General features: G+C 39.0%; 1 protein-coding gene across 5 annotated transcripts in view; it reads left to right on the forward strand.

The window, feature by feature from the left end:
• NAV3 (neuron navigator 3) overlaps positions 1–12,070 on the forward strand; it is a 584,734-nt gene that overhangs the window by 421,362 nt on the left and 151,302 nt on the right. For all 5 annotated transcript variants that reach the window (XM_059936568.1, XM_059936565.1, XM_059936566.1 and 2 more), the window contains exons 10-11: positions 7,924–8,032; positions 9,006–9,389. In XM_059936568.1, coding sequence (XP_059792551.1) covers positions 7,924–8,032; positions 9,006–9,389 — 493 coding nt within the window. The remainder of the gene's footprint in view (positions 1–7,923; positions 8,033–9,005; positions 9,390–12,070) is intronic.

The raw sequence follows: 12,070 nt of genomic DNA on the forward strand, positions 1-12,070 counted from the left end.
ACACTTGGCCATCAACTTTCAATTATACGCTTGGAGTGAAAATATTCTTTCTCAAAAAGAAAAAAGAAAAAAAAACCTTTTGAGGTTTTTTTTTGCGCTATTTTTGTATAGGAATAAATCTTGATTTTTATTGTCAGATTAGGATTGTACTAAATATCTTCAGAATAAAAAGCCCTTGGATTTGTTCTTTAAAAGAGGAGGTGAAGTCTTTCCCTTTAAAACATTATCTGTCTGCCGGTGGAGAGTGCCATGCTCCGTTTTTTAGGTCCTTTACACTCTTGAATTTGATTTGTGCTTTTACAGCACAAATCCCAACATTCAGAAGACAGATCTGCCTGCTTCAGCTGCCTGCAGCTCTAGAGAATTAGTCTGTCATTCTCAGTGTCGTGGAGTGTGTGTTATGTATGTGAGTGAGTGTGTATGTAGTGTGTGTGTGTGTGTGTGTGTGTGTGTCTCGCCGTATCTGAGGCGGGGTAGCCGAGAGTGATTTAAACATGCATAGGGTTAATCGTGTAGCATCTCATTCAGGCTTGGCTTTGAAACCTGTGGCATGCTAGGCTGGACAGCCGCTTCTGTGCCTCTGTTTTAATTTAGCAGGATGTTTGCTGCCATGGCAGCCAGCAGCAGCCACTGCAGCAAGGAAGAGCCATAGATCTGAGAATGCAGGTGGAATACTAAAACACGAGAGGCGCGTGCAGGGCTGGCTTCAGTGCTTAATCTGCTCTTACGGGGCTCTGATGTGGAGGCTCTACATGCGGCACCTTGTCAGTTCCTCTAGAGTAAAGGGCTGCAGACCCAGATAGATCCGTGAAGGGCTGGTGAGAGGCAGGGAAAAAAAGCAAAGCCAGAGACATCGCTGGTGCTTCACTACCTCGCGTTTGGGAATACAGAAGCGATAGAGGGAAATGTGGACCCATCGCCCTGCTGAGACACGTGATTGGATGAAGACTGGAAAACGTAGTTGGCTTCCTGTGCTACTTTTCAGCTGGAGCAGTGTCTTTGATGAACTCTTTTCTGCTTCCGATATACACAAGCAAAATGTTTGTAAGTACTGCTGATGAGGGGCATGACCTGGCAAGCTGAATTGTGGGCAACTCATTGATTGTACTATAGCTCTAGGATCTAACGTGGATGTTTGAGCCTTGCCTGAGCTTTTATTGAAGTGCAAGTGTTAATCAAAACCAAAAGGGCCAGTTGGCATCTCAGTGCAGAAAAGACAATATGAAGTCCAATTGAAAGAGAAGAAGCCGGTAAGGAGAGTCATGCAGCGGCCGGCTGAACTCTCTGTGTTTCAGAGCAAAGTAAGGCCAAAGGGAGCTGGCCTTCAGAAGCAAAAGTCTCTGACCAATCTGTCCCTCACCAGTGAGGGGGAGAGGCGACCCACTGTGCGCATTTCCAACTGGTTTGGAAATGCCGCCAAGGCCAGCCAGAGGGAATCCAGCTACGCAGAGAGGCGCTCGCTGTCTAGATTCTTGTCAAGGTCCGTGCAGTCCCTGTACCACACCAGTGGCCCGGGGGCCTGGAACCTGCTGCCCGCCAGCCGTGCAGGCAGGGAGAGCTTAGAAGAGTGGTCTTCCAGAAAATTCTTGGAAGGTGAGAGTGATGAAGACAGCCGGTCCGAAGAGGAAAATGTGTCCCCCAGGCCTGGCAGCACCGTCAGGGGCTGGGCCGAAGAGGAGGGAGAAAGCTGCCTGCGGGAAGGCACAGCTCTTCTGGACGACGATGTGATCCTGACAATGCTTGGCGACCTGGAACAGGCCCTTTACACTGACTTGTTAGGTAAGTCGGGTCTGCTCCTAAAAAGGAGGATGGAATTTTCAGAAGCTGCCTCTTTGCCTAAGCCAAATAGCTTCTGTTCTTCTGACTGATGTTTTCGAAACCGTAGTTACTCAAAACAATTTTAAATTCCTTGTCTCTTGAAATGATTGTCTTCAGAAAGCTGAACTGTGAGAACTCGTTGTAAAGTGTATATGGAGAAAGTAAATAGCAACCACCCGCCCTGGGCATTATTGGCCTGGAGTCTAGTACACTCTAGACATCCATAAGTAAGTGTTAACATTTTAAAACTCCAAATTTCTTTTTTACTTAGTCATTAACGGGGCCTATTTATTCAACTTCCCTCAAGGTGACCTCACCACAGATTTGGAATGAAGAATGAAGGACCTCATGGGTAAATTTTTTGTATAGTCAAGTTTCTTCTGCTGCCTCAGTGGTGTCTGAATAGATGGCCTTGTTTGTACCTCGGTGACAAGTACCATACTTTCTAGTTATGCTGGAAATGCAGAGGCCTCTTCTGACAGCTTTACTCACTTTTTTTTGAAGTGTTTGGCAAAACATACTTCTGAGTGTGTACATTATAACTATTTAAATTACTATGTAGATGAGTGTGAACTGTTCTGATACTTTACAAAGTAGGCCTGTTTGATGACATGATTCTTAGGAGTAACTTCTGATAATAATCTTTAATTAATTAGATAGGACAATGTCTGAAGTAATTCTTCAGTTTTGCCACCTGCCTGAATAGCTAAACTGTATACGTTTTAATTGTTATATCTAAGTTCAGCGCTCTACTGTAGCATATTTATATCATATGGTGCCTTCTTCAAAAAGTCATAAGCATTAAGCCATTGACCACATCCTCTTTTATGTCAGTGTGTATTTCCACAAAGGACTTCATATAGGACTCATTAAATTCGAAAGAATTAAACCAGACCAGTGATCCCTTTGTTTCTGATTCATACAACTGAAGCCAAATATAGGTTTGTTTTTATTCTCTGTGTAGACTCTCCTGTTACAAGAGGTTTTATGAGATTTTCTGGAATCTTAGTGAACCAGCTTTAGAAGAAGAAAGCTTAGAGAGACAGCAGAGGTGAATATCGCTCAATTTTTCTTGTTAGTTTAGCTTTAAAAGAGTAATGTTTCCACAGTTGCGGGAATAGTGATTTCTGAATCTGAATACACCAAGTGCTCAGACACTGAAGATTTACTTCTTCACCATCGTGTGATTTCCATGATGAACTGCTTCTCATAAAAAAAAAAAAAAACAAAAAACCCTGCATGCAGTACAAAGGCAAGAGGGGGAGTCTTAATCCTTAAGAATCTTTTTTTGTTTCTTGATCCTCTGAAACGGTAGAATCAAATAATATTTGTCTTTTGCCTTGAAAATGGTAGCATTTATCTTGTTCTAAATACCTCTTATGTAAGTATTTTCAAAGATATGACCAAAGTAAAGTCCCCTGAAAGCATGTGTTGGTTGTTCTGTTAAATTATAGCATGCTGTGGCTGGGTGTGTATATGACATATGCCTTTTTGTACATAAATAACTTGGAGCATTACTGTCAGAGGGTCATCTCTCAATAGGTGTCTGTGTATTCCATGGTTTTTAAACTGAGCATCTGCTAATTTATTTATGGGATTATTCTCCTTAAGGCTTTTTTCTCCCCCAGCATATGCCAGTATTCAAAGATGCAAATGAGAAAGTCAGAGGAAGAGTTTATTCAAATAGCTCTGATATGAATAATCATATCAGGATAATGAAGCATTGCAATGCAATTCCCTAAATAATGATGCATGTTAAGTTGGTAAATATATCCAAGCCCACAGCACACAAGAATTGCAGGATTTTTGCTACGTGCTTGACTAGGTTCTGCTTCTGACTCAAAATGGCTTCTTCCAAGTTAGTTTTTAGGCAGAGTTCCCTGAGTTCAACTCTTTATTCCTGGATATCCTAAATAAATCAGACACACTAGGGTCTGTGCTATAACTATATAGGAGAATATTTAAAAGGTAGTGGTAAAGCTGTTAGCCATATTTTGCTATTTTTCCCCCAAAGTGTCTGGTTTAACCTGATGAGTCGAAAAATTTTCTATCCAGCTCACCTTTGGGGTCATCCACAAAATTAGGGTGATTTCTCCAAATAAATCAGGCAGCTGTACTCTAAAAAATAACATTTGTAATATAGCTGGTATAGAGGACATAACTCTCTGTGAATCAGGTTCATTCATATGTAATTTGATTTCCTCGTAAAAGATGACAAAGGCTGGCAGTGTTCATTACAATGTGTGTAATTAAAGCTTGAAAAGTAAGGGCAGGACCACACAGATTAAATGGTCCGTCTGCTATTAAGTAAAAACGCAAAAGCACCGAACTGACCCTGTTACTCTGTCCTAATAGAAGAGATGTTACAAGCAAAGAGAAAGTAGTTTGCACTAATGTTAAAAATTCAAAGCAAATTGCAGAATATGCCATTCTGGAAAATGTGTATAAGCCCTTACTATTTTGTCTGACAGGAGGCTTCTTTCAGGAATAATAGCTGGCTTTGAGATTATAAAAGTGAAAGGGGATACATTTTTGTGACTAAATTTCTCATGTGCATTTTTCTGCTAACTTTTATTTGTTCCTAAATATTTAATGGTATTTGCGCTTTTACATTTGGCTTTTTCACAGTTGTGATTCCCTCCCTGCCCCCATTTCTCTAGACATCATTTGGATACAAATTTACAGGATATTTCAGGCTTGTGCAATACTTAGGGGGGTTGTAAGTGCATTTAACTTTATCTTGCCTTTCATGGGTCATTGAGAACATTTGCTGCAAGAAATTTTGATTTGGTTATTATCTTTCCTGACACGAATGAGGCAGCAATTATGTTTTGCTCAGTAAGTGTTGGGAGGAAAAGGTCCATTTGTCTGATTGTCATGAGTGGTGCAGTGTCATGAGTAGATGTCATGAGGAGAAAAAGCAATGGAGAGAGAGAGAGAGGTAATGGTTCTGAAATATGAGGGAAGCTGTATAAACAATGGATTCAACTGGAAGAATCCAAGGATCTAAGATGCCTGTTGGATTGGAAGAAGGAAATTTAAAAGGAGATAAAGAAGGTGTTAAAAAATACTGAGTGAAATGGAATGTCTGAAAATACACTGTTCTTAAAGTTTATGTAAAAAAGATATTGAAAGTAATTCAAATATCAGTGTTACTAATATTATGCAATTGGCAAGTAGTTGAGGTGCAGCTTGATTACAAAGTCAAAGTTCTCCCCAAGGGAAGGGGCTAGGAGATGGGAGATAGGGAACTTGTAATGGTGTATTTTTGACACTTGTGTAAGGGCAATGACTTGCCTTCCTTACTCCCTCCAATAAAAGTCATCTCAGCACTTTCTCCTTTAAGACTTTTCTCTTACCATCACTTAGAATCTTAGGCTTCTCTACTGTGTGAAATCTTAGATAAACTACTGAATATTAGCTTTAATGTGTCTCCAGTTTGGTCTCATCCTTCACTGTTACTTTTGCCCTTTTTAAGTAAAATCTCTTCTTCACCCCTGCCTTTCCTTTGACTGTAATGATATTTTTTTCTGCCCTTCAAGATTTTCCTTACAAAGCCTTCTTTTTCTTTCAGCATACTGCCAGATTGTTTGGAAATAAGAGGTAGACTTCTTTCTAGCCATTTCTCAAATACGCTCTGTTATATTTATGAGGAGAAGAATGGGAAGAATTTCCAGAGAAAATATAATTAGAGTCTTAAGGGTTATTAACAGTTCTGAATTTTAAAATAATGTTAATCTATGAGGTTAGAAATTGTATGACTTGAATTAGGGTTAGAAAAGTTTATGCCATGTGCGTGAGGGTACAACATACTCTTATTTCTTTTTTTTAAATTTTTTTTTTATTGAAGTATAGTTGATTTACAATGTTGTGTTAATTTCAGGTGTACAGCAAAGTGATTCAGTTATACACACACACACATATATATATTCTTTTCAGATCATTTTCCCATTATAGGTTATTACTAAATATTGAGTATAGTTCCCTGTGCTATACAGTAAGTCCTTGTTGTTTATCTATTTTATATATAGTAGCGTGTATATATTACTCCCTCCTCTGCCACCTTTCCCCTTTGGTGACCATAAGTTTGTTTTCTCTGTCTGTGAGTCTGTTTCTGTTATGTAAATAAGTTCATTTGTATCATTTTTTAGATTGCACCTATAAGTGATAGCATATGATATTTGTCTTTCTCTGTCTGACCTACTTCACTTAGTATGATAATCTCTAGATCCATCCATGTTGCTACAGATGGCATTATTTCATTCTTTTTTATGGCTGAGTAATATTCCACGCGCGCGCGCGCGCGCGCGTGTGTGTGTGTGTGTGTGTACACACACACAGGGAAGTTAAGGAAGTTTTTCAGTACTTTCTAAATCTGAAATAATAATACAGTTATTAAGCATATTTCAATCATTCAAATAATTGGTAAATTAAAAGGAAGAGATTTGCAGACTGGCAGCAGAGTGGTGGTTGTTTTGGCAACCATTCAGGATGAAGGATAATGAACAGTGTAGTAATGTTTGGCTGAAGAAGAAATTAGCATTTGTCTTTCTGAGTGGCTGCCATGGTAAAGTGATATAAAATTATTCATTTGGTTTCAGAGCCATTGAGACCCCTGGGTGGAAGTTAAATGGGGGCAAATCATTACACGTCCTCAGAATTGTTTTTATAATGAGACCTAATTGGCCTAATATTGGAAAGAGTCGCCTCTTACTGGAGAGGAGGAAGCCTTTCCGATCTTGGAGGTTTTAGGCAGAGACCCATGGCCACCTCGCTAGTGACACAAAGAGTTTTCCCTCATTGGCTGAGAGGTGAGCCAAGACAATCTCTGAAGTCCCCACCAACTCTAAGATTCTATTATAGATGTTAAATGTGTGCATTTGTTGTGTGTGTTTTTTTTAACCTGGCATGAATACTGTGGAAGAAAAATGAACAGGTTGAATATCTACCTGTATTCTTAAAACTGATGGTAGATATGCATCTTGACTTGTCTATGTGACAGTTTTCATACTGGAATTTAATACATGCCATTTTCTACCTTCACTTTTCCTTCTTTTTTTCTTTTCCTTCCATCCCTTCTGCACTCCTTTCCCTTCCCTACCATCCCCTCCTTTGCCATCCTCTTCCTTTCTTTCTTTCCTATACCTTCTCGCCCCTTAATCCATTCATTCCCCTTCCTTCCTTCCCTTGTTTTATTCCTTCTTTCTTTTTATTTAAAATTCCTCATCACTAGACATCCTCCTGAGTTCAAATTGAACAGAATTAAGACTATGTTTCCTCTCCTTCCTTTCCATATTGTCCTTATTATCCAGATTCACCAATTTCAATGGCCACTGGCCTGGGAATTATTACATGGCCATAAACAAAATGGTTTAATGGCACCTCTGCCCCCAAATGACAGATAGAGGTTGAACAAGGCCAACAGTTGTCACCCTGGCAGAGCTGTTTATTTTATGTGTAGACTTATTACTGGATTAGATGCCTAAGACTTTACTGGCACTCTGGTGTCACATGTGGATATTTTGGTTCCCTGTAGAAAGTGGAGAAATAATTAAAAATAAAGCTATCCAATTCTTGGATCTTGGTTCTTGAGTCTAATAAAATAAAAGACTTAAAAAGATATTGCTTCTATGAGAAAAGGCCTCTGTCTGATTCCCCAGAGTATAAATGTATACTTGCTACATAAGTCAAGTTTATCTCAGCTATTCTGAGCACACTTTGAAATAGGTGATTATGAAAGTAATTGGGATCCAAATAGTTTCAGATTTTTAAATTAAGCTTAGAAACATGGAGCACTGTACAGTATATTTCCAAATGACTCTCTCATTTTGCAATGATTAAGGTCATAGACCTACGGAATACTATTGTATTATCGCCACTTCAAATTATTACTTGTAACATTACATTTGTTTCTATTCACATTTTATTTGTAGAAAAAAAATTATAATTTCAGATAATAATAGTCATTTGGAATTTTCTACCTATTATTTTACCTTTGTGAAAAGGAACTCATATCTATATCTATATCTATATATAATTATTCAAATTATTCACAGGACAGTAAATGGCATGAATAACAAATTTATTATTATGTTACTCTTCTAGGTGAAGACCCTGAAACAAGAAGAATGAGAACAGTTAAAAACATAGCAGATTTGAGGCAGAATTTAGAAGAGACTATGTCCAGTCTTCGTGGGACCCAGATAAGTCACAGGTCTTCTTCAATTCTGCCTATTTTGGGGCCAATAAAGAAAAAATTACAATTAAGCATTTAACTTCTTGTAATGATAAAGAAGGAATTTTAGTTTTCCTTTACTATTTTCTCACTTACATTTTTTTTTAAATTTTTATTTATTTATTTATTTATGGCTGTGTTGGGTCTTCGTTTCTGTGCGAGGGCTTTCTCTAGTTGCGGCAAGTGGGGGCCACTCTTCATCGCGGTGTGCGGGCCTCTCATTATCGCGGCCTCTCTTGTTGCGGAGCACAGGCTCCAGATGCGCAGGCTCAGTAATTGTGGCTCACGGGCCTAGTTGCTCCGCGGCATGTGGGATCTTCCCAGACCTGGGCTTGAACCCGTGTCCCCTGCATTGGCAGGCAGATTCTCAACCACTGCACCACCAGGGAAGCCCCACTTAAATTTTATATGACAATCAACTGGTGACTTCTCAGCCCTACCCAGTGATGTTTTTCTCCTATCCATCTCTTCTTCAATATAATTTCCCATTTAATCTGAATTAGCTACTGAAACTACCACCATCACTGCTAAATGGATTTTCACGCCTGCCTCAAATAACAATGGTGGAAGTTGTAATTAAAATGCATCTGAGGAGAGGTGGTAGAGAGTCTTTCAAACATAATTGTAGTTAACTTCCAGAAAAGTTCTGGGAAGGCTACAATGGGTTAAATTAAGGGTTGGTTGAGAATGTGAAACAATATTTTGTTTTATCTAAAATGTAATGATGGCGTTTCCTTTGAAAGCAAACAATCTGTGATGAATGCCCCGTCCTACATTTTGATACCTGCAGAGGTGTTTAGAATCTCAAAATGAATGTATAATTTGACTTTCATGAAAATGGACATACTTCTAAGAAATGACTCTCAACTGTAGGCGTTCCTGTCTTCATGCATTCTGGGTCCATGGCCCCAGGTGAACCAGAATATAGTGATTTCTCTATTTTATTTGACAGCACCCTGGAGACAACATTTGACAGCACTGTGACGACGGAAGTGAACGGCAGGACCATACCCAACTTGACAGGTCGACCCACTCCCATGACCTGGAGGTTGGGCCAGGCATGTCCTAGACTTCAGGCTGGAGATGCTCCCTCCCTGGGTGCTGGCTACCCTCGCAGCAGTACCAGTCGTTTCATCCACACAGACCCCTCAAGGTTCATGTACACTACGCCTCTCCGTCGAGCTGCTGTCTCTCGGCTGGGAAACATGTCACAGATTGACATGAGTGAGAAAGCAAGCAGTGACCTGGACATGTCTTCTGAAGTCGATGTTGGTGGATATATGAGTGATGGTGATATCCTTGGGAAAAGTCTCAGGGCCGATGACATCAACAGTGGGTAAGTGGCCCTGGGCCCCGGTCTCTAACAGAATTGTGTAAAGAGAGGTGGTCTACTACAATGCAGTAGCTGTAGGAAGGGGGTATAGGTTAGTTAATAAAGTCATTAGAAAATGTGAGAAATCTAAGGTTATTTGGGGGTATTTCAGCCTTCTCTTCTAATCATTCATGAACAGTAAAATGTCCAAAATTTCTATAAAGTCTTTTCATTATAACCCATTAACTTTTTCTATGGTTAGTTCAGAGAAACACATGTGCCCTGTGTTTTTCAGAGTGATTTTCACATGCTTCTTAAGTAACAGATTTTGTAGTGAAGGACGTGGGAAGGAGACAGGAGGAGTTTTGCTGAGCTGCTTGATTTTTTTTTTGGCTTGCCAAAGCTGCCTGTAACTGCTTTGAGGAACACAGATTTTCTAGCATTCTTCAATTATACACCTCCGATCTAACTTGAGAGAAAATCATTTTAGATTTGAAAATTTCAGTCTATTTATTCTCTTTTGATGGCATCAGATTTTTTTATGTTAACCCCTGTTTTCCTTCTGTTTTCTATTACATTCCAAAAAAGAGTTGTGATTATAAAACTCTCAAAAGCATTTTGGCAATTTGGAATATTTAGTTCAATCTGAGGATGAGCCCAAAGGAGGAAATAGGATATTCTATTAACACTACTTCTATTAATAACTGTAGTTGACACGTTGAAAATTTATTACCTACTTCACTGTTTTTAAGTGCTTTAAGGACATTAATTCATTTAACCCCCTCCCCACCACCAACCCTTATGAGGTAAGTATTTTTATACCTGTTTTACAGATAAGGAAACTGATCCCACTTGGCCCCAACTGTATTAAAGCTAAGCAAAGACTAGACTTGCATTAGGACTCAGATACATCTGACTTCAAAACCTAGGCTCTATAATAAAAGGAAAAGCTTCCCAATTAACTTTATCTATATTTTCCATGTGAGTCCAGGTTTTTACCTCTTCTTTGTCCTTATGCATCTGAGAGGACTGGTCTCAGAAATCGCTCTTCTGTACAAGTAACCTTTCCTAACTTCAGTCATGAAAAGCTTGTTTGAATGGGAACAAGACCTTAAAAAGTACAAAAGAGTTTTTGATCAGACTTAACAGCTCTGCTTTGATATCCTGATACCCACCAGTTCATTCCTGGTGGCCACCTGCTCTGAATTTCTAAAGGTCTAGAACTAGGGAGACAGGTTATTGTTAATTAGGGTAGGAAGCAGTTGAGTTGCCACTGGAGTTGGAGTGTCTAAATTAAGTCTCTTTCTACCATTTGCTATCTGCCAACTCCTTGGGAGCTTAACGTATCCAAATTCCTTTCTGTAATAAGGATAAAATTGCAAAATCTTCATGAAATTGTTAGGAATGAAGAAAATAACCCACAAAATTGTACTTAGCACAAAGCCTGTCACAATATGTGTTCAGTAAATTATCATCATCATCACAATTACATTTTTTTATCAGTAATAATTATTAATCTAATGATTAACAACCTAATAATCATAGGATATGATCTTATATAGGAGAGAGTAGAAATTGTGAGAGGTGTGAAGAATCCTGGGAAAAGAATAGAGAAGAGAGATCGTGAGCTGAATTATGTATGTATGTATGTATGTGTTCAAAAATATTTGTTGCATTCTTCCTATGTGCCAAGCAACATTCTAGGCACTGTGTGTTCAGTGGTGAACAATATAGACACAGTACCAGCCCACGTATACTCACATGTTAGTGTTTTTATATTTTTATAGTTGCTCATTTATTCAATAAATGAATAGTAATATGTGTACATATGTATGTACGTGTGTATGTATATACATTCTTAGATAAGGGGTTTTTGAAAGTCATTTTTTAATAAACTGAGTTCTGCTTATAGTAGTGTATTTTACCAGTATACCTATAGTCAGGAGCATTTTGTATTTCCCAGGACTCTCGCGGTATTAGACAACTAACTTCTGTAACAGAGAAATCTCAAAATCTCAGTAACTTAACACAAAGAAGTTAATTCCTCCTTCACATAAAACCCCTCCTGGTGTTTCTGATCATCAGTTGGGGACTAAGATGGATGGTAGGTAACTCTGCTATTATCCAACCAGACTGCCGACGTCACCCTGGGTGTTGATTTCAACAGACAGATGACAAAAGAGAGGAAGAATGATGGTGTAAGAATAGTTCATATGTACCAGGTCTGGAAGTGGGGGTTATGACTTCTACCCACATTTCCTTATCCAGAACTGCTGCAGCCCCATCTCACTGACAGCAAGGCCAGGAACCAACGTTCATCTTTGTGCCCAGGAGGAAGAGGAAATTGGTTTGATGAGAGCTGGCTAGTCTCTGCAGAACTAATGAGAAATTTTTAAGATACTGTTCTTTGTCCTTCCTACTTGTTTCCTGCCTCACTGGAAACCTGATTCTCACATCTGTTCTCCAGTTTTGTTCCCTGTTGGCCTTTCAGAGGAGGTCTTGAATAGTCCCACAAATGAGTCCATGTAAGAACGCATTAGTGGTCTGCACGCTTTGTGTTGAGTCATTCATACTCAGTGTCTAAAGTAGAAGAAGAAGAAGAAAAAAAAAAACCACTAAGTAAAAATAACACAAATCCTATTTGAAAACTTCCTCTGATGATATTTACCTGCTTGGCCTTATACATGTTCTCTTTCCCATGGTAC

The sequence above is a fragment of the Balaenoptera ricei genome, chromosome 10 (assembly GCF_028023285.1).
Source record: "Balaenoptera ricei isolate mBalRic1 chromosome 10, mBalRic1.hap2, whole genome shotgun sequence".
NCBI classification, from domain to species: domain Eukaryota; kingdom Metazoa; phylum Chordata; class Mammalia; order Artiodactyla; family Balaenopteridae; genus Balaenoptera; species Balaenoptera ricei.